The following is a 23,697-nucleotide window of genomic DNA, read 5'->3' as shown; positions in this document are numbered from 1 at the left end:
CTGTCGCTCACAGGTATGGGCAAATACTGTAACCAACGAAAATATAAACAAGAGAGGCAATGCAAACGTTGGAAATAAAGTACATAAACACATTTAAATTACAGAGGGGGGGGCGGATAATAATCCTGCGCCACTGAATACATTGTAGTAGAGATTTATGAATACTCAGATTAAATGTCGGCACAAATACCAATAGCTATGACATGACGTACTGGAAAAGACTTCGGCATGTATCAATCTGCTGAGAAAAAAAACCTTTTAGCTTTGAAAGAATATGTTTGCCCTCAGTAAAAATGGCGGGTGGGCGGTGTCAGAACGTGTCAGCGACGTGCTGTGCAAAGCTACAGACGGGAAAGAAGGAAGGGGGTGCTGATGCTGTGTAGTGATCTTTGAGGTAAGGGTATTATTATTGTTATTAATATTATTATTGTAAATGTTTTAACTGGGTCTGTTATTTGTAGACAAGGAACTGGGTGTTCCTGGGATCTGTAGCTCGGGTTCATTGTGCGCCGGTTGTGCCGTTTCATTCCTCTGTACAATTATATTGTGATCATGAAGTATTGCGAGGTGTATGAAATGCGACACGCCGGGCAGTCACAGGAGTGTTTCACGGTCTTAGAGGATTTAAGACGTTTTTATGTTGGCTATTATGACACCTGTGCGTTTTCTGCTGTATTGTGTAAATGCTGAATATAACACACCGGCAAGCCTTTTCCACCATTGTTGTGCTTTGATGTCGTTGGCTGACTTTGTCTAGCAACCCATACACAACCCAGCCTATTCAATATCTTCTTATTATGTTTTATTTATATAGCACCAGCAATGTACGTAGATCTTCCGCTAGAACTGACAGATTAAGACAGACTGATACATTGCGGATTGATACCTTGGTGTGTATGTTAATGTGTGTGTGTTTATATATATATATATATATATTTATTTATTTATTTATTTTTTTCTTACATTTTGCCTGAGAAATTAAAATCCAGAATTAGATGTTCATACATCTACACAATCTGGGCGAGGGTTGTATGGATAATAAATGACCGGCTGGTGGGTGTTATATTATAACCCAAAATAAGGGTCTGAAAACAGAAGAGGGCTCTGTATTAATATTTTAATTTTTTATGATTTATTAGTAAATTACCATGAAATGTTGTTGTTTTATTGATGTTTTACAGACGGGATGGTAAAAATTTAATTGAAGCATAATCGTAACCCTACATACCTAACGCAAAGGCTAGATGTTCTGGCAGCATAGGGAAATGAATGTACCTGTAATGATGATAGCAATGCTTGGCAGCTTTATGCTTGCTCATGTTACTCAGCCTTTGCGTTCTGTTTTAAATTGTTCTGCTCTTTAGGTTGTGAATCATTTCCACAGCAAGCTTTCTGATTACAGACAGTAGTGCAACCTCTTATTCTGTCGTGTTTGCTCTTAAGGCTTGACAGTGCATGTAGCGCCATTAGTACCGTCCTCCAGTGGTTCCAATGTCCAGCTATATTTCTCTCCCCTGCTGATGCTCCTTTTTCTAGGAGCGCAGAATGCTGTGTTGTGGGTATTATACAGCCAGGGAGTCACAGTAATGTCTATTTAATCAGCGGAAATGTGCTTATGAATTAAACAGCTTACATGAAATACCTGCCTTTAGCCCCGTTTTTAACCGCTCCTCTTAAAACAAGTGTCCCTTTTTTGCTGTTTTCATTTATAGGAAGCATGTTTAAATTAATAAAGGATGGCAGCTTAAAGGCTGATAATATTACATAAAGTCTGATTTCCCATCTATCAACACTAAAGCCGGCCATCTTAGTGCTGATTCATGCGAGATCATACTGTCCAAAGGGTGGATCTGCACTCTTGGTCTGTCCTCTTCCACTGCTCTTTGTTAACCGCAAATGCGCTCTCTTTTAGAAATTAATTGCTAATCCAAAACTATTACATAAAAAAACCAGTTCATTAATGATGCTGTGTTTTCCAATAATCTACTCGTATTGCAGAGCCAAGTGCCTAGTACCCTGGGCAAAAGAGCAACTCTGCCGCTTTTCATATTGCTGATAAACCCTTGACTGGATTGCGCAAACGGCTCCATGTGAATGTACGTAGCATTGACTGGGTCCGCTGCTGAGCAGTGGAGCGAAACCGTAGCTGACTGCTGGATGGACAGCGCCGAAACGCTTCATGTTTTTACAGAGTAAGGTGGTTTAAAGGTACATGACAGCCACACTTTATGCTTTACCTTAAAACTAACTTTGAGTGATTCATCAGGATCCTCTTTATATATGTATGACAATCCCTTGTCTTCTAGCCCATTTGCTGTTACATTTGGCTGAACAAATCTTCTGCTCAGCAGCTCTGGCTTAGGCAGGATTTCCAGGGGTCTACTAAGACCCCTGCGTTCATGCACTCTTTCCACCCCCGTTGGGTTTATTGGGAGCGTTTTCCTGCCAGTGAGAAGGCGAGACTTTTTTTGCTTTGCCTTCTGGATTATTTTGTCATAGACATATACATTTTGTGATGCAGTAAGTACTATGTGTCATTGATTTGTTCTATATATGGGTAAACCGGATGAATTGACCTAAAATACTTAGATGTATGGTTTGCGCATTTACACGTGGTATTTCTAAATGACATTTCTATTTTTATATTTTGGTAGTGTCACAGTACTTGATATTTGTAAAAAAAAAAATGTATTTTTACATTTATCTTGTTCTTTTTGACCATTATTTTTTTTCTTAGAAGTTTTTGTTTTTCTTCACTTTTCCTAACGTACCACTCTTTAACAGAACGATTAAGCAAACTTTATTTATATTAAAAGTAATGTTTGCGCACTTGTACCCTTGAGATATTATTGTGGCTTCTCATTTCTCTTTGCAGAAGAGAGCTGGAGCCACCTGTGTCCATGTGAAGCAATAGGGTCCTCACTTTATGGAAACAACCATAATGTTCGTTTATGTTTTAAAGTCAACAGGCAGCTAGTACGATGAAAATGTCTGACAGCTTCTTCATTTACATATACGTACCCCGAATCCCTTGCTGCGGTGATAGCACTATAAGATTTCTGTGAGAAAAGCTGGTCTTCTGGCTTGCTTGGTGGATGTGGACAAGTGTTTAAGAATGCCCCCTTAATTCCATTAACGTAACCGCACTCCAATTTAGCTAATATGTTTAAAATGCCGTATAACATGTAAAATGTCATGCATAAATACATATCTCCTTTATCACGATGAGATAAATGAATGTTAGATGATTAAATGGAATGCATCTGCGTGATTATTCAGGTTAAAAAAACACAGCTTCAAATTTACCAAACGAATGATCAAGTAGATAGTACTTTTCTGTTTGCTGGGCGGATCAGCTGTTCAGCATGTGATAAGTCTGGAGACTTGGAATCGTTATAACGCCTCTGCTTATTAATGATCAGTAGCAGAGCCTGTGGGAATTCCAGACAAAAAGTATTCTTGTAAATGTTACATTCAAATGATCACTACCGCTGTTAATCTCTTATACCTTTGTGTTATTAAATCTAATGTTTGTGGGAAAACATTTAATCTTGCAGTGAGTGTGTTTACCTTTCTTATTTGCAAATAAGTTGCTTTTTTAAGCATAGTCCCCTCAATTTTTAAAAATTATTAGGTTATGTTTAACTTTCATTAATAGCGTTCAATCCCCTCACATATTAAGTAATAATTGATTCAAGCAAAAAAAAAACTACTATGCAGAGCCATTTGGTGGCTCCTCATTTTATGATCTGACATGCTCTTCTGCAGGCCAGCTCTCCAATAGCATGGTCAGGGACATACCTCCCACAAGGCCTGCATCTCTCCTTACCATCATTACCTCTTCCCACTCCCGCATTTCACTCGTGCTGTAATTCCCCACCCTGTTCTGACAGATTTTCTCCCTCATATGCAAATGTCAAAAGCTCTCAGAAAACCTACCTCTTTACAGATCATCCTGACTCAACCAACTCGTGCCTATCCAAGTAGTCCTCTCCTACTGTTTCGCTTCCCCCTCAACCACTGGCTAGATTGTAAACTCACAAGAGCAGGGCCCTCTTCTTCTTTTGTGCTGGTTTGTTTTTGTGTGTGATTTTACATTTACCCTACTGATTGTAAAGAGTTATGGAATCTGCTGTATAAATGTAATCCGCTATATAAATGTAATGTAGAGGGAGAGCTCAATCTGAACCTGGATTTACGGGAGCATGCGCAGGGTACCTACTGTTGCTGTGTGCCATATATCGCTGATACCTGAAGAGACAAAAACTACATGGTTTGACTTTTGTGAGATCAAGTGCTGTGAAGAAATGTATGTTCAGGATCCTCAAAGATCTTCAGCATTTTATTTTACATTGTGCTTAAACCCAACAGTAGACTGTAGCAGTATGAGTGGCCCTGGGCTCAGCTCATCAAACCACATGCAAGCTGAGCCATACCTGCCTGCTGGCTACTAGAAGTCCTTGCAAGTATCTGGATGGGCAGGAGGACCAAAATGCACGAGGGGAGGAGGCAGACTCCATCTTGCTCTTTTCTACTTTTTATGAACTATGCTTTGAAATCTAATTAATTCTGGTCTGTCCAGTTATACTGACTCATTAACCAGAAAAGCAACAGTAATCTGTAAGTCTTCAAGAGCCTCTAAGACAGGGCTTGACAAATGTGTCTAGAAGTTAGTATCCAGGAGTCCTGGCAGCCAGCTTGATATTTTTTTGGAAGCCAGCAGGCTGTACCAGAGCCGGCCTTAGGTGTTCTGGCGCCCTGTGTGGACTACTCCTCTGGCACCCCCCATCCCCCAAAAAAAGAAAGGGGGAAAAAAAATCTTTCATTAAAGATAGTTTATGTGCAAGTGTAAACAAGTACAGTAATATATAAATGGAAACAATAATATACATTAAATACAAGGGAAAAAAACAGCTAATATGCTGTAACAATCTTTTAAATAATGAAAAAATTGGACCCCAGAAAGCATTTACTTGGGCTCCCTAGCATGCAATCACTCCATCCGCTACCACAACAAAAAAATGCCCCACTGACTGCAGATTAGGGAAAGACTGTGATAGTCAGTGCAGTCTTCCCTCCTTCTCACCCTGACCATGACTTTGAGAGGTCCTCTCCCCTGAAATCATTCCCAGTCCCTTCGTCCCTCATTCACTAAGTCATACATCTCTTTTCTTTCCTTCCCTGTGAACTATAGATCAAACACATATAAACAGCACTTGCATATATAGATCACATACAAACCCTATATTTGCAGGTATGCATAAATGATGTATGGAAACATAGAATATCAGGTATAGATCAACAGAATCAACACAAAAATCAAGCTTTGCAGGTATAGATCAATTGAAAATCACATGTAACTCAGCATTGAAGGTACAGATCAAATAAAGAGAATCAGACATACAAACCTTCTATTTGTAGGTATACAATAATAATGTATGGAAACAGAGCGTACCAGATACAGATCAACAGAATAACACACACCCAGCTTTGCAGGTATAAATCAATTGGAATTCACGCATGAACTCAGCATTAAAGGTATAGATAACAAGTTGCACACCCCAAAGCCAGCCCTGGTGTCCACATTGCCCACATAGAACCTGACCAGCACCCAGATTACACACATATTACACTATCTACCCCTTCTTGCCCCTTTCTCACTATCTACCCCTCCCCTTCTTATCTGCCCCTTCTCAATATGTGCCCCTTCTCACTGCCCCCCCTGCCCCTTCTCACTATCTACCCCTCTCCCTACTTCTCATTAATCCTTACTTACCTTGTTGCCAAAGTCCTGCGGTGGGGGCGCGAGGCGTCAGTCTACTCGCTCTGCTGCGTTGCACACACAATATGACGCCCGTATGAAACGCCGGCACCGCGACCGAGCTAGATGCCTCCCGGAGCAGAGTGAGGGGCCCCGAGGGGTTGCTGAAAGCTTCATGAGTGACTGCTCAGCGCCCCTGTGTCTCCTCCGTGTTAAATAAAGTTAAATAAAAAAAAAGACGATGTTTCAGTCCCGGGGAGGCGCCCCTGCTGCCATGGCGCCCTTTATGGCCGCACAGGTCGCACACCCCTAAGGCCGTCCCTGGGTTGTACACTTATAAAAATCAATATAAAACAGTTCAAGAAATCTAAAACCAAAGGAGCCTTGGCTTTTCTTCACATGAGCACAGCTGGAGAAATGCATCCTCCCTGAGACTTGAACAGAAAACATACAGTTTTAGCAGTGCTTAAGGACAGGCTACACAGTAGGCAACAGCTGGTAGAAACCCTAATCTTGAAAGTGGACCATGATGATGATGGAACAATGTTTGCAGCCGTAAGCTCTTCTGCTGCATACACCTTTTAAAAGCAGCCTCAACGGCAAATAATTCAGTATGCATTAAAGTGCGTATGATGGCTGGAGTCTCTTTAAACTGTAGGCCAGGGGAGGATGTGAGAGACGGGTGAGGGACCCTCTTTTTTTTTTTCTTTTCTATCCATCTGTTGTCCTTATCTATCCTTAATGCGGCTGCTGTTTTGATACACTTTCAATTTGCTTTGCAGCCAATGCCATTTAGCTCTGGTAATGATAGTCATAGTTTGAAGTTATCCTTGCGTATCTTCCTACGGATTTGTCGCTTTTGTAATCTTTTCATGATTATGCATGCCATGCACACAAGAAGAAAACTCTGGAATGGAAAATCAGAGAATAGGGAGTTCAGGCAGGGATGTATGAGAAAGGGCATCAGCATTAGTTGCACAGGAATCTGTGCCTCTTCACTGTTTACTTCTCCCTCTGTAGTTAACTGATGCTCTAGAGAAGTTTCCAGGACTCACTTGTTGTCTTTTTCATTTTTAGGTTAAGCGTCAGCACAAACAACAACAACAAAAATGGGGGAACTATTCCGAAGTGAGGAGATGACCCTGGCGCAGCTTTTCCTCCAGTCGGAAGCTGCATACTGCTGTGTCAGTGAGCTGGGGGAGCTGGGAAAAGTGCAGTTTCGAGATGTAAGTGTATGGATCACAGAAGGCCAATGTACACACCTGCATTATGTGAAGCTTGGTTTTGGTATTGACAGACGGACCATTAACGTTCATAATGTAGTTCTTTTTTTATACCTACCAAACATTAGTACAAGAGAAAAATGCAGTGAGTGAAAGATCCACAGAACAAATATTAGCTGAGTAGTTAATGGCAGCTGCTTAAAGGGGCAATATCCCAGGAAAAATATTTTACTCAGACTAGCGAGTTACAAGTTGTCTCTCCGTGGATTTCAGTATGTATTGAATTTACACATTTCCCAAATTGAGATTTTACGGAGTTCTGAGTTGCGTGAAAGCCATAGACATCTTCTTGGCAAAAGCAAAATGAGCAAGAATCCAGTATTTGTTATCTCATGATCTGGTGCCTGAATTGTAGGGGTTGTTTGATAATATGCCTTGTGTAAATGAAGTAATCTGATACAACGTGGCTGGATAAATCCCTGTAGAATTAGTATTTTGAAGAAGTAACAAAAATACATATACGCATCTACATATCAAAAAAGCAGAATTTCTGCAGGCCAGATAGATGAAATTTGTAACTCATCCAAGAAGAAGGTATAAGAGGAAGTTTGTGTCCATAAGACAAAGAAAACATGAAGAAAAAATACAAGTAACTGAGGCTTCTAAAATGTTTATGCATTATTCAGGAGTACATCACAGCTACACAGCTACCCTTCCATCTCAATTATTACATTTGTTACTACTTTACATAATATATGTAATTACTTTTTTCCAGTTAAATCCAGATATCAACGTTTTCCAAAGAAAATTTGTCAATGAGGTGCGACGGTGCGAAGAGATGGACCGGAAACTGCGTATGTGTTCTTGACACTTCTAGTATCCACACGCTGTTAGAATATGTTGGTATTTTGGGGCCTTTATGGGGCCTCTTCCATGCGCATAGTATAACATATTTTACTTTGCTACAGGTTTTGTGGAAAAGGAGATTAAAAAAGCTAATATCCCAATCCTTGACACGGGGGAAAACCCAGAAGTTCCCTTCCCTAGGGACATGATTGACCTTGAGGTAAGATTGGAGGTCATTTTTACATTATAGTGAATTACAACTACAAGTTGTAGACATATATCATATCTGCATGATAAAGACAGATATATAGAGCTCGCTTCAAAACTACACTCATAGGGCTATAACATGTGTTGATTGCATTGGAAATATATAGTTTTTACCAAGATGAATTGGTTTCCTGTGTTATAGCGAATGCTTTAGTTTTCTCCATTCCCGCCACACATGGTGTAGAGTTGTTTAATTTTCAGACTTGTTGCTTTGGGCCCCCCAAGGCTTTTTCGTGTAGATCATTTTAATTATTTCTTTCCTCATGAGTACCATGATATCACTGGTTTATTTACGTCCAGAATATTTACTCCATAATATAAACACCAGTGTTGTATTTAGGCTGGCCTGGCCTAGGACAGCTCACAGGGCATCATTTCCATGAAGACTGTGCTGACAAGGCACAGACCTCCATGTGGTAATTGGGCTGGTTATGAGAGATACCTCTGATTTCCCCAACCGGGACGTGGAGCCTGATGACAAATGGGGCAAACTGTCAGGCAAGAATATACCTCTGAAAACCACACAAGTGTACTGATTTCACAGTGCAGCACAGTACTTGGAAACCAGGAAAAGTCGATGAAGAGACAGGTTCTCAGCACAGCTTGTAGGGGCACCCGCAGCATTGTGTTACATCACTGAATCAGTAACTGATCGCTTGGTCATCTCTGGCTCTTTAACTATGCATATCTTTTCTTAACAGGCAAATTTTGAGAAGATTGAAAATGAACTGAAAGAGATTAACACCAATCAGGAGGCTCTGAAGAGAAACTTTCTTGAGCTGACTGAACTAAAATACATTCTGCGCAAAACCCAACAATTTTTTGATGAGGTCAGAGTTTCTATGCTTCTTGATTTCACAATCCCGAGACTCACTCTGAGTACCATAAGGGTTGTTAATCCGCTGCTTTATTAAAATAATTGTATTATTGGACCAGACTGCATTGCAAACCCTAGTGTCAAAATACTACACAATAATTACTAATTATGTAGCGACTGTCACAGCGTGTGATGCTTTTTACCAAATTGCCTTAAAGCAGAAAAAAATCCAAATATACAGTCACAAAGAATACTGTTACTAACAACCTTAAACTTACGTTTACATTTGTATTTCGTTGTAACATAAATATGTCTTGGTTTCACTGTCTAATGATGTTCTCCCAATGTATTTGTGGGATTGACAACAACTCCTTTCTTCACACTCAACCTGTTATTCCACACCCCCCCCTTCAATGATTTGCTTGCCTTTGGTAATGGAACTAATGAATCAATCATATTCACACCACTACTGATTGTGTCCTACCTGGTAAAATTGCTTCTCTGCAGGCACCGGTCTTTTGGATAAATGATTACCAAAATAAAGATGGATTGGTGATTTGTGCAGAATGCACGTCAGAGCTTAGAAAATAGTGTTAATATACAGCATACGATGATGTATGAAGTAGCAACATGCTTGATATGCAGATAATGTTCAAATATTTGAACTGCTTAGAAGCAATTACTTACATGCCGCCTATTCTTGGGGCTTAATGTTTTGCCACAGAAATCAGTGGTGTAGGGAGGTTTACGATGGGTGTTTAGTTACTTCATACAAATCAAGCTTCCAAAGGTAAGTGCAGAAGGAGCACCTTTGCTCGATTGCTGGCATATATAGTCAGTTTAAATAAATGGGGTACAGGTTCCTCTTTGAGTTTGCAATGCTGAACATAAAATCATGTTGTTTACTGAATTAGACCGATAACTATTCTGATTGGTGAGCAGGCTTGTGTGAATCATCCAATCAGAATGTTTTTTTATTGTTTTTATTTAAAGAAAGAGGTTAATGGCATGCAGGTGGTGCCCTGACTTTTTCTACTATTCCCTTGATTTTCCTCTCTGCTGTTCTAAATCTTTCCACTTAACGGGCAGGCTGTATCCTTCTAACATGTTTGATGGGCATTTTCTGTGCTAAGCTAAATAAACTTAATAACTTTACAATCACACAAACCTTAAGCCATTAATGCAATGCAGACAACCTGGCTACATTTGTTGTTGGTCTTTGTTCTCATCTTGAAGACCACAGTTTATACGTTCAGGAGGAGGGCATGGAGTCTTACAAATACTCAACGGAACCAGTAGAACAACTTTAAGATGACGTATTTCAAATGATTAAAGCCTACACAGTTTTGCTGTTCCATGGATAAGAATAGGCAGTAAATGTTTATTCTCACTTCATCTTGATATATATAAATAATATTTAAATTAATGCAGCTCAAGCTAAATTACTGGATGAAGGCATTATGTTTGCCTGAAATGTCCCCCTAATTTCGAACCAAAGAGATTTTCTCATCTACTGTTAAATGAGGATACAACCTTCTTACCTTGTCAGAGTAATAGTGATTTGTGGCTTATCATTTGTAATGAACACCCTATAGGGATATATCGATGCTTTAATTTTCTTTGTGTTTGACTTTCCACTTCAAATTTGCATGTTTTGTTAAAATAGATACTTTTGAACATTACACTTGAAACAATTTATCAATTCTTTGATAGGAATCAAATTTGTGTTTTATTCCAAACTACCTTATACCCTTTTCTTTTTGTTGAATTACCATGAATGGTTGATATAATTACAATATACACACAATCTTTCCACTTTTGGTTTTATTCTAATGCCATTGAGTTATTTGCATGTCTCCACATCTCTTCATTTTTAACATTTCTCTTATTTGGATTATTTTCATTTTTTAGTGTTTGGCCTAATCTGACATTTTTGTATGGTTTGGACCTCTCCCAAACAGTTATTATTAAGGTTTCCAGGCATATTGATTACATTTTTTTATCTAAGACCCATATTATGCAGGGCCATTATTTTTAACAGCTTCTGAGATTAAAAATATTGGCAGCCATTTTACATCACCACCGAGTCTCTTGATATTCACGGTCCATGGTGATGTTAGATGTTTCCAGTAAAGAAAACAAATCTACCCTTCCTAACTACTTATTTAAGGGTTTTTATTGGTTTCTTTGCAATACTAAGTGGGGTCAATAAGATAATATATTTTTTTGTGATGAATCACCCAGAAACATAGCTTAATGAAACTAGTTCAATACTCCAAGGCAGGGGTAGGCAATCTGTGGCTCTCCTGATGTCGTGGACTACATCTCCCATAATGCTCTTACAGTAATACTGCTAGCAAAGCATCAAGGGAAATGTAGTTCACAACATTTGGAGAGCCGAAGGTTGCCTACCCCTGCTCTAAGGGATGGGCTTTGTAATAAACTTACATAAAATGTTAAGTTAATGTTGTCAGTATGTGAGTGTTGTTATAATCAATCCTGGATTCCTTAATTTTAAACTCTGTTTTAACTACACATGCTTTTAATATATAACGAGATTCAAGCAGGAGAAAATCAATTTCCACTTGATCCGTGTGTGTTAGGGCTGACTGTAAATGTTGTGGCTTGTCTCAAGATGAAATTCTTTTGGGGGGGGGAAACCTGCTTCTTACTGCAAAATACTTAAGGTTTGCAGCTAGAAGGACCCCAGAAGCAATATTCATTGACAATTGTGCACCCAGAATCTTTTGCTGTCGCACTGTTTTCCTTTTTCTGGAATCTATGTATTAAGTATTTTAGAATGTTTGTTCACCTTCTATTTGTATACTTCAGACACAATCTTTAATTCAAGGTTGCAAAGTAATTCCTAGGACACATTCACAGAGACAGCAGATTCAAATAGTGATGTATATTAACCCCTTAAGGACAATGGGCGGTCCCAAAACACATTGAAAACAATGTACGTGCTTTGTCTTTAAGGGGTTAAAATGTTTATTGACGAGGCTTTTTAGATTAATGTATTAGATGAAACAAAATGATAATTTTGACACATTAGAACATGGTACCAATGGAAGAGGAATATCAGCAAGTTAGTTTACAAATTTCACCGTAATTGCCTTGATACATAGATCCTTATGTCTCCCAAACTCCCAGTGTCCTCTCTGCCCGGTTCTCTAACTGCACCACAAGGCCCCTGCATGCCACTAACTGTTTTGATTAGTTATTAATTGGTTTGTGAATTCAGGCTCAATTGCATCATCATCAGCAGATGGCGGATCCAGATCTCCTGGAAGAATCATCCTCACTTTTGGAACCAAGCGAGCTTGGAAGAGGAACCCCCTTAAGACTTGGGTATGTATAACAGTTACGTTGTTTTAATCGTAATTAACCTGTAAAACCATCATCTTTCATATATATATATATATATATATATATATATATATACATACATACATACATACATACATACATACATACATACACACAGGCGGCACACAACTCAACGATAACGTTACATTCTACTCGTTGGTGAAAATGTATGATCAAGAAATCAATTTCAGCCTCGAATCTTCCAGGGCAAAGTCTGTTTCAGTCATACTTAAAGCCTCACCCAGATACAAGGATGCGGAATAGTTTCCCTGTCCTCTTAATATTTATAAACCTGTATCTTTCATATATCCCAAATATAAACTTCAGATAACTTTCGTTAACGTGATGCCTTTTCAGATTTGTGGCTGGCGTTATTAACCGCGAGAGGATACCGACGTTTGAGAGAATGCTTTGGCGAGTTTGCAGAGGAAATGTCTTCCTGCGCCAAGCAGAGATTGAAAACCCCCTGGAAGATCCTGTAACAGTAAGTTAATAGCATTCCGCATATATTTTGCATGTTTGTTTGTTTGAGATTGAATTTCTTTGGGGTTTAGCGGTGTATTCCATTTTACTTTATTGTGCCCCTAAGCCAGCTATTATGTGAATTAGGGGATATCGAGCTATTCTTGTGATGCTGTGTTAGTTAGGTTGGCTTACTGTTAAAGAATATGAGGTAGTTGTGTGTACTCATTTTGTAATTCACAAATGTGGATCGGGTGATCATCTAACATTGAAACATAGAATTTGACAGCAGATAAGAGCCATTTGGTCCATCTAGCTTGCCCATTTTTCCTGATGTTTAGACTCGGACCTTGATCAGTCCTTGGTCTTGTCTTAGATTCAGAATAACTTTGTGTTATCCCAAGCATGTTTAAATTCCCTTCCAGTATTAGCCTCTACAACTTCTAAAGGGAGGCTGTTCCATTTATCTACCACCCTCTCGGTAAAGTACAACTTTATTTCTAAACCTCTGAAACTCTAGTTTTACATTATATGTATATACATTAACAACAAATCACAGGTATTATTCTAAAACTGTTTTTTTAGGAGCCACTAAAAGCTCTACATATAAATTATAAGGTATAGTTCTAACATCTGGGTATTTCTGGACACTTATCTACAGTAGAGCTTAGAGAAGTGTATTTCTGTTAGCAGGTTCTTATAGTTCAGGCCTGTCTTGTAAGAGGTAGAAGGTATGCACTAATTAATATAAATCGCTAGGAGCCTTCAAGGGTTTACGCGTATTAGAGCCTTCTAATAGCAGGCCCTCAGCTCACAATGAAGCGTAACGTTGACTTTATGTTGGTGGCTCTAGAGAGCAAGGCCCTCACGCTTTCTGTCTAGATATGTCATTAATATTTATAGCTCACCATTGTACAGAGCTGTAATGTAAATGAAATATTGATAATCAAAATAATCTGTAAAGATAGTTTTTGAGATGTTCACCAAGGGATATTACAATAAACATACAACCACTTAGTGAATCGCTCCCTTTTTTGGTCATCATTGTTCCACTGCGTTTAGAGAGCCTTCATTGTACTTCAAGGAAGTATGTAGGGTGAGATCAGTCATTTGTGATTGTAGAACTTGCTTCCTTATTCTTATCACAATATCCAAACCACAAACACAGGAAGATCTCTTTATCTGTCAGAATGTTGGCAGCGATACCAAAATTGCACACTCCTGATCCGTTCTCCTTAGTTTGATACATTCATGATCTCATCTTAAAAGAAAAACAAAGTCTGTCGTGTTATGTACCTGTCCCTAATTTAACAGTGCATGGTTAAAGCATGTATTTCAACGTTCACCTTGCCTCTTTAATTTAATTCTGCTGCCAGTTACACCCAGGCTTGGCGCATGTGCTTTGGATCTAGAAATACGGGAAGCAGGTTTTTTAACCGTCGAGTTTTCATAATGCTGATCGCTGTAGTTTTCTGGCATATATGTGATAAGCGGCTGCTTTCAGTGGGGTCTCAGCTCCTGTGCAACTCTGGGAGAATGTTCTATCTTAAATAACTATGCATACAGTAAAATACATCGGAGTTTAAGCAAAATGGATTTAAAATCTATATGCATTACATCAGGAAAAAACAGCAGATTAGATGGGCTGAACGGTGCTTTTCTGCCATCAAGTTCTGTGCATTAAAAAAATAAGAATCGGTTTTGGGGCTGGACTGCTCTTTTAAAGATATATTGTTACAAATGGATTACAAGTAAGACAATCATTAAATATTTCACATAAATTTCCACTAAAAGCAAGTTAATCACAGTCTATAATTAAACAGTAAGTTAGATTGTTGGAAAAGCTACCAACTTTTAATTAATTTCCGGCACTCCCTCCTAAAATTCCTTTCCGTATTTTTCTTTCCTCCTTATGTTTTCGTCATAAATTTTTAGCACAGTAAGCATTCTGGCTTTTGTTACATTTAGTTATTTTAATTTAGCAAGATACATGCTGCATTTACGCTAATCTCAAATTGTCACGAGTTTGTACTAAGCCCCTTTCTTAGTGTAATTTACCTGGTTCACCTGGACAAGTTATCTGGCAGATACATATCGGGAAATATGTATCAATGCTTCCCACTTTCTCTATAGCCAAAGCAAACTGAGTCTTCCACACTCTACTGCCTCCTATAGATGTCACCTTCCCCTTTCACATGGTCTCTGCAGGGCACTAGTGTATGGCTTGATGTCTAAAAGACCCATTCAATAGACCCAGTAAAAAAAAAAACATGAGCAGAAAATACGGCACTCAAGGGGACAGTCGCCCGCAAGAACTGCCCTTGGGCATGTGAAAGTCAAGGCTCCTGAGGACAATTCTCAGTCACCATGCTGTCCTGGTGCCTGAGGTCTGGTTGAGCCAAGAGTTAGGTTATAGAATTACTCGATAAATTGACCTCTACCTTTTCTGTTAGCTGTGATGACTGTTTTCATGAATGTACAACCATTTTCAATAGGTTACGTTTGCCCATATTTTCTTTGACCTGACACTTTAATTTCAAAAGATGACCTTTTTAACCCATTCCAATGTGTTACATTCATGTATGTTAAATCTCAAATTGTAGGTGAAAGCAGGTTTTTATTCTGAAAAAACTGGCTTCATGTTAAAGTTGTCAGGACAGCTTTTTGAATCTAAAGTGATAAGAAAAAAGTAGCTAGGGGTGGTAACACTAATATTCAGTGTGGTTAGTGCCCCCAGCCCTTCCACATCAAAGCTCTATCCAGCATGCACTGAATTGCATGATAAGAAACTTTGTGGCAGTTTCCCAAGGTACTTCTTGGCAGATATAAGGCTATGCCATTGCAAACTGAGAGTGTTTGTAGTTTACTATTAAAATTCTCTGTAGGTCCCAAAATGATATTACCAGTTCTTCAAATTGGTTCATTGTTGATGCTGGATAGGCTATGATGTTCATTACAAAGAATATGAGGGTTAATGAGTTTTTAAATCTGGATGCACTGAAATAACAGCAATTACACTCCTACCATGCCCAGGCAGCCAGTACATTCTAAAACCTGAGCATGATAGGAGTGTGATTACAAGCTCCCTTTGCCATGCCCCCCCACTTACACATCTATGCTATCACACACTCATTCATTTACTCATTCACAAACATTCATTCACTCATTCATTCACAGATATTAATCCCCTTAATCACACATACTTGTTTAGGCAATTCTTGATTGTCTGTTTCATTTTGACAATATAAATTGTAGTCCAGCAACAGATGGGAACAAAATGTCTTTGCCATGCCCCCCCCCCACTTACACATCTATGCTATCACACACTCATTCATTTACTCATTCACAAACATTCATTCACTCATTCATTCACAGATATTAATCCCCTTAATCACACATACTTGCTCAGGGAATTCTTGATTGTCTGTTTCATTTTGACAATATAAATTGTAGTCCAGCAACAGATGGGAACAAAATGTCTTATTATCTTTTCTTGAATATATTCACTGAAAGGGACACTCCCGTCATCACATACAGTTTAATGCAAGTGCCTCTTTTTAATTATCATTTAGTCCCCCTTGCAAATGCTTAGAGGTGTTCTTCAGAATAACACAATATGCATTTGACTCTCTTAGTTCCTAGGGTTGCAGGAGATCTGTTTGCCAAAGACATCTCCTGCTTGCTTAAACGTTCGGGTGAAGTCTATACATTGAAACTGTAAGCCTCCAACACAGTCATCTGCAAGCCTCTGCTTCGTTGAAAACTCCCATAGTTCTATCGGGCTTGCCTTTTTTGGGAATATAGTTGTGAAAGTAAGCGTATCTCACTATGTTTTACCACATTTCAGGGGGACAGTGTTCACAAGTCTGTTTTCATAATATTCTTCCAAGGAGACCAGCTCAAGAACCGGGTTAAGAAGATTTGTGAAGGGTAAGATGTAGTCTTTTTTTTTTTTTCCTTTTCACAAGTTGAAACAAATAATATAACCCTGAAAATGCATTATTTGCCCAAAATTATACTGATATTCTTAAATATACTTTAAAAACAAAAGACAAAACCTTATCAACACGCATAGACTATTCATTCTATACTTAATTCAGGAGGGGACGCTACCACAAAGGACAAGCTGCACACTCACATCTGGGCTTTTCATCTGAACTGACTACTTAATGATTTATCTGCTGTTAAAAAATCCCTTCTCCGTATTGTATTGAAAGTTGATTTTGATTTAATATTTGAGGAATATCAATATGGAATAGGAACAATAAAAAAGCAATCCAGCAATCTAGTCAACTTCCTTTTAGGTTGATCACAAAGCCCACATTTCCACAATCCATGATACATGTCCGTCAGACATCTCCAACATAGAGGAATAGGCATTGTTTCTTTTATGCATTCTCTCTGGAACCATATACCAATGGTAAATTAATTTGAAGTGCAATTTGATCATGTTTACGCGTTGAACACTTTGCTTTACTAGCCCTTTTCCCCTCATCCAATCTTTTTGACTAAATGTCATGTTCAGATCTTCTTCCCATTTCAATATAGGACTTTCTTTCCCATCAACGAGAGATTGCACCAGTCATAAAGATCAGACCACTTGCTTCTCTTACCTATGCAGGAAGTCAATGATATTATGTGTTTCAAATTCAAATAGTTTTTCACTTATTATTTTTTTTAATTCTAAGATGCATAAGTTTCTCTAGGAGACAAAATAAAGAGCTCCTGGATTTGGCTAAGGGGCATTCATTTTGTGGAATCCATAATATATGAAAGATGGACATTCCCCTTACTTATCCATCCCTCCAAGTTCATAGCAAGATACAGGACTATTAAAAGGCACAGGAGCTTACACATCATGTAGGCTTTCTCAGTTTCAACCCTTCCCCACTAAGACAATTCCAAATTGTTCTATTATGTGAAAGATTTTTTGCACTCCTTAAGCAATCCCGAATAGTTGCATATTATCAGATTTCCAATTTCCTGAAATTGGAAATATCTGGCCTTCATTTCTGCTAACCCTAGAGCAGGGGTTCTCAAACTGCGGCCCTCCAGCTGCTGCAGGACTACATCTCCCATAATGCTCCTTCAGCTAAGGGGCTGGCTGAGGAGTATGGGAGATGTAATCCTGCAGCAGCTGGAGGGCCACATTTTGAGAACCCCTGCCCTAGAGCTTAGTGTATTTTACATTTGTTTTTCCTTTACTATATCTGGCTCAACTTACTATGGAGATTTTTCAAACTCCTAGAAAAATATCACATCCCCATTAGTGGGTTAATTATCAGTTATTGTTTATTTGACATGTGTAAATGAGCTGTGCATACAGCCGTATGTTATACAGTCTTGTCAAATTTCTAATAGTATAGTCTATGTAGTTAAACTTCTTTTTATTTCAAGTTTTCTCTTTTGTTTTCTTTGTTTTTGTGTCTTGTGATTTTTTATATTTCTTAGTTAGCCAGTGTGATTCTTATGGTAGCCACCAGAGGAAAAAAACTATACTGCTACAACAGAGTCGTTTGTAAGACATGTCAAAAAAAAATAATTGACAAAAATGTGCTCAATAATTTAAAACTGTTTAAAGTTTGGCCTAAATTCCAATAGCTTAATCAGCTAACCACTTCCCAGAAAAGTTTTCGAATTGCACTTTGGCTATAGTCAAAAACAAAAGTACAAAAGTAAAATATTGATCTGTTGTAAGTGGATGAATGCATCCCGGTGCCTCTCGTTTCATAGCTCCCGTTTTGTGTTTCATAAACAGGTTCCGTGCCTCTCTCTACCCTTGTCCAGAAACTCCTCAGGAGCGAAAAGAAATGGCAGCTGGGGTGAACACGCGTATTGATGACCTACAAATGGTTTGCTTGCTTTGTTTTGTTTTGTCAAAAAGTAAATATAATAAATGAGTACTGTTAGACTAAACTGTTAGACACCCATGTTTTCTTTTTTGGCAAGTAAACCTTGATTGTCTTGATCCAGGACCCCAGTTACTCTAGTGAACCTTAAATAATAATCATTAATATCATGTTTGTGTTCTGTATAACATTCTTACTCCATTTAGCTTGCAGCTCCTAAATTATTTAAGCTTTTATCCTCTACCACTTATCATGTATCATGTGAAAATACATGTATTTTTGTATAAATATATGCATGCATACCTATATGCCTGCAATGTAGTATTATTTTTCAAGAATATATATAATATTTAAATGCATTGGGCTTACATCTTTGCATTGGTTTTATGTTGATTTGGCAACTGCTTTAAAAACTTGTAGATTGTTAGGAGAGTCCGTTTGCACTCATTACTGGTTTCACCACCTCCTTGGTTTGAGCTATGTCTCGGTTTAACCTGGACTCTGCATACAGTATGTTTCAAACAATCACCCCTAGGTAAAAACTTTTAATGTGCTGAGTGAAACCTCTTTAATGCCTTGCACAACATCTACACCTGCTGTCACTTAGGTCCTCAACCAAACCGAGGACCATCGCCAACGTGTGCTCCAAGCTGCTGCCAAGACTATTCGTGTTTGGTTCATCAAAGTGAGGAAAATGAAGGCCATCTACCATACGCTGAACCTCTGCAACATTGATGTGACCCAGAAGTGTCTGATTGCTGAAGTCTGGTGCCCGGTGGCCGATCTTGATTCTATCCAATTTGCCCTTAGGAGGGGAACTGTGAGTATTATTATTTTGTGTTATGTTATAAAGACATATCATTTTTTAAAGTTTTTATAGCCTTTAACTAACTTTATACTATTCCTCAAATGGCATTCTTTACTGCATACACGTAGGTGGCTAGTGGATATTTGAAAGGGAATTTGGTTTTGGGTTTGTGTTCAAAGCTACAGGTAGTCTCCTAGATATGGGTTAAAGAGACATTCTGGCCATCATATTCACTTCAATGTATATAATAACTGAAAAGTCAAATTTAATGTACTTGGAGTTCCCCAGAATTATCCCGATTTGTATTTGCCTAGCCCCCAGATATTTTCTGTGCAGGAGAGGTGTTCAAACACATCTTCTGGCACAGGATACTTACAGTCCGCTCCAGTGCTGTCTCAGCGAGCGTTGCGTGCTCATGCTTTCCTGCCACTTTCTTGAAAGAATCGGAGGAGATGAGAACCTACAGCTTATCACTGAGGATTTTACCTTTTTTAAAAAACTCATTAAGCTACTACAAATATGTCTTTTTGTCAGCATGCCTATTATTATTATTATTATTATCTTTTATTTATATAGCGCCAACAATTTACACAGAGCTTCATACAATACATATATTCAAGGGGTATGACAAGATGAGAATAAACAGACTAAGACAAACCGATACATTAGCTGGAGAGAGCCCTGCTTACAATCTTGAGGGAATGAGGTGACAAACATAAGGCACAGAGGAAGGGTGAGAGGTAGTGTGGTGGTTTTATCAGTAACAGGGACCTTCTAGCAGCTAAGATGGTGCGGCTTCTCTGAAGAAGTGGGTTTTGAGATGTTTCTTCAATGTTGGGAGGGAGGATGAATGCCGAAGGTCCGGTGGAAGTAGATTCCAGAGATATGGGGCAGTCCGAGTGAAATCTTGTAGACGGGAAAGAGAAAAGGTGATTGTGGAGGAGAGCCTTAGCCAATAGGAAGAATGTAAGGATCAAATAGGGGAATATTTGTTTTTGAGGGCAGAAGTGTATGGAGGGGTAGTGTTATGGAGGGCTCTTATAAGTCTTAGCGTCTGTTATTTTCATGCCTAAGCATATATAGACTATGACATTTTAGGTTATTTTCTTTGAAATGTCTCCATGCACGGCCATTATATCACACATGGTTATGCATTTCAATTGTACATCTTTTCTCTTTTAGGAACATAGCGGATCAACTGTTCCTTCCATTCTGAACAGAATGCAGACTAACCAGACTCCTCCAACTTACAACAAGACTAACAAGTTTACTAGTGGGTTTCAGAACCTAGTGGATGCTTATGGCATTGGCAGTTATCGTGAAATAAACCCAGGTTAGTTATACAAGAATTGACACGCAACAATGAAGATATTTGGTAGGCGTTATTTAAGAACTCTTTTTAATGTCATCTTTTTCTTCCTCCAGCTCCTTATACCATAATCACGTTTCCTTTCCTGTTTGCTGTGATGTTTGGAGATTTTGGTCATGGGATCCTGATGACTTTGTTTGCAGTTTGGTTGGTTGTGAAGGAGAGCCGGATTCTTTCCCAGAAAAGTGACAACGAGGTTCGTTGACGAGAGTGAGACTTCACTAAGGAGGAATGTGTCTGTGCTCACTGTATTGAATATAGAAGGGATCTTTAGATTGAGTTAATTCTAGTTATATATCTATAGATCAACATAAATGCATAAGGCTACAAATATAGTGGCCAGAAAAAAGTAGGCAAACAACAAGTGTTTAAGCTAATAACACACAAACAATGATAATCTTTTATGTCTTTATTGAACACACACATTAAACACTCACGGTGCTGGTGGAACCTTTGAATTTAATAACTGGTCGTACCTCCTTTGGCAGCAGTAACCTCAAACAGTCGCTTCCGGTAGCTGCGGATCAGACCTTCACAATGTTCAGGAGGAAACTTTAGACCATTCTTTCTTAAGATCAGCTATAATCCTAGGATGTCCACAGAAGTGAACGGCTCTCTTGAGGTCATTCCACAGCATCTCGAATTGGCAACTCCAAAAGGCGGATTTTCTTTTTTTTGTTTTGTTTTTTAAACCGTTCTGTAATAGATTTACGGTGATGTTTACTACTACTAAGCTTCAGCTGGCGGACAGCCACCCTGACGTTTTCCTGTATGATACCTTGATAAATTTGATGACAAACTGTCCAGACCCTGTGGCAGCAAGGCAGCCCAAAATTATAATGCTCCCTTCACCTTTGGGATAATGTTTTCATGTGGATATGCGGTGCCCTTTTTACATTATGCATAGTGCTGCATGTTCTTCGCGAACAATTCAACCTTAGTTTCATCAGTCCACAAAACATTTTCCCAGTGTCAAGATGCTCTTTGGGAAACTTCAGGCAAAGAGCAATGTTAAATTCCGGACCAGCGGCTTCTTCCATGATGTCCTGCCAAGGACTCCAAGCTTGTTCAATGTTTTGCATATGGTAGACTTTCTGTGCCAAAGTAGCCATAAAACAAATATCCACCCCTGTTTCATTGATTGGACTCCAGGTTTGCTAACTCCTGACTCCAATTCGTTTTTGTTGAAGTGATTAGCCTTGGGGTTCACATACTTTTTCCAACCCACGCTGTGAATATTCAAATGATGTATTCAGTATGGACAAGAAAAATACAATAATTTGTGTTTTAGTGTAAATGCTGGTAGGGCTGCAACTAACGATTATTTTAATAATCGATTAGTTGGCCGATTATTTTTTCGATTAATCGATTAATCGGATAAAAAAAAACAATATGCAAATTTTTCGTTTATTTAAAAGAATTTAATGAACTGGATGTTAAAAAACAACTTAAAATTTACATTAACATTCTTATTTTGTTATGATGTAATAAAAAACAATATTTTCAAAGTACAAGAACCCAAGCGCAATATTTATGAAACAAAATAACCCCAAACATTCTGAAAAGAGGTGGACTATTACTGTTCAAGAAACTTTGCCCCAGCACTTTGCACTTTGCACCCAGCACTTTGCACCCAGCACTTTGCACCCAGCACTTTGCACCCAGCCCTGGCACTTTGCACCCAGCACTTTGCACCCAGCACTTTGCCCCAGCCCTGGCACTTTGCATCCAGCACTTTGCACCCAGCATTCAGCACTTTGCACCAGCACTTTGCACTTTGCACCCAGCCCTGGCACTTTGCACCCAGCACTTTGCACCCAGCCCTGGCACTTTGCACCCAGCACTGGCACTTTGCACCCAGCACTTTGCACTGTGCCCCTGCACCCAGTCTCTAACTCTGCCCTGCACCCAGCCCTGCCCCCACATTCTGCCCTGCCCCCACACTCACACTCTGCCCTGCACCCACTCTGCCCTGCACCCACACTCACACCCTGCCCTGCATCCCCACCCCCACTCTGCCCTGCACCCAGTCTCCCACTCTGCTCTGCACCCACACTCACACCCTGCATCCCCACCCCCACTCTGCCCTGCACCCAGTCTCCTGCCCTGCACCCCCCACCCCCACTCTGCCCTGCACCCCCACCCCCACTCTGCCCTGCACCCCCACCCCCACTCTGCCCTGCACCCACACTCACGAACCGCTCTGTGCGAATGGAGCCACTCGCACAGAGCGAACCGCTCTGTGCGAATGGAGCCACTCGCACAGAGCGAACCGCTCTGTGCGAATGGAGCCACTCGCACAGAGCGAACCGCTCTGTGCGAATGGAGCCACTCGCACAGAGCGAACCGCTCTGTGCGAATGGAGCCACTCGCACAGAGCGAACCGCTCTGTGCGAGTGGAGCCACTCGCACAGAGCGAACCGCTCTGTGCGAGTGGAGCCACTCGCACAGAGCGAACCGCTCTGTGCGAGTGGCTCCATTCGCACAGAGCGATTCGCTCTGTGCGAGTGGCTCTGTGCGATCCGTGCACATAGACATGAAGAATACTTACCTCCGGAACGCGTCACATCCGTCACGTAGCTAAAAGAAGGCGGAGACTGCAGAGCGTGTAGCAGAAGCGGGGAACGCTCGCGGAGGTAAGTAAAAGGAGCCGAGTGCTCCAACAACGAATTGATCACTCGATTAATCGATAACGGAAATCGTTATCGATGATTTCCGTTATCGATTATTATCGATTTTATCGATTCGTTGTTTCAGCTCTAAATGCTGGTAATTCCAAAAGGTTCACTTACTTAATCTTGCCACTGTAGGATCAAGTAAAGTCTGAGGTCAAAAGTTGTCTTCCAAATGTTATGTCCAGAAATTGTATTTCACTTCATTTGTACAGATTTTTATACTCTGAACTCAGTTGCAGTTACCAAGAACC

At 39.6% G+C, this 23,697-nt stretch overlaps 1 protein-coding gene across 1 annotated transcript in view; it reads left to right on the top strand.

Annotated features, from left to right (window-relative positions):
• Window positions 1-293: 293 nt before the first annotated feature.
• Window positions 294-23,697, top strand: part of ATP6V0A1 (ATPase H+ transporting V0 subunit a1) — a 35,357-nt gene continuing 11,953 nt past the window's right edge. The window contains exons 1-12 of the mRNA XM_053452732.1: window positions 294-394; window positions 6,839-6,987; window positions 7,760-7,838; window positions 7,953-8,050; window positions 8,799-8,927; window positions 12,159-12,265; window positions 12,641-12,767; window positions 16,593-16,675; window positions 18,504-18,597; window positions 19,202-19,414; window positions 20,585-20,735; window positions 20,828-20,967. Coding sequence (XP_053308707.1) covers window positions 6,871-6,987; window positions 7,760-7,838; window positions 7,953-8,050; window positions 8,799-8,927; window positions 12,159-12,265; window positions 12,641-12,767; window positions 16,593-16,675; window positions 18,504-18,597; window positions 19,202-19,414; window positions 20,585-20,735; window positions 20,828-20,967 — 1,338 coding nt within the window. The 5' untranslated portion in view covers window positions 294-394; window positions 6,839-6,870. The remainder of the gene's footprint in view (window positions 395-6,838; window positions 6,988-7,759; window positions 7,839-7,952; window positions 8,051-8,798; window positions 8,928-12,158; window positions 12,266-12,640; window positions 12,768-16,592; window positions 16,676-18,503; window positions 18,598-19,201; window positions 19,415-20,584; window positions 20,736-20,827; window positions 20,968-23,697) is intronic.

This window comes from Spea bombifrons, chromosome 13 (genome assembly GCF_027358695.1).
Source record: "Spea bombifrons isolate aSpeBom1 chromosome 13, aSpeBom1.2.pri, whole genome shotgun sequence".
NCBI lineage: Eukaryota > Metazoa > Chordata > Amphibia > Anura > Pelobatidae > Spea > Spea bombifrons.
The sequence above is the reverse complement of the archived record's forward strand: the minus strand, read 5'-3'. Positions and strand labels throughout refer to the sequence as shown.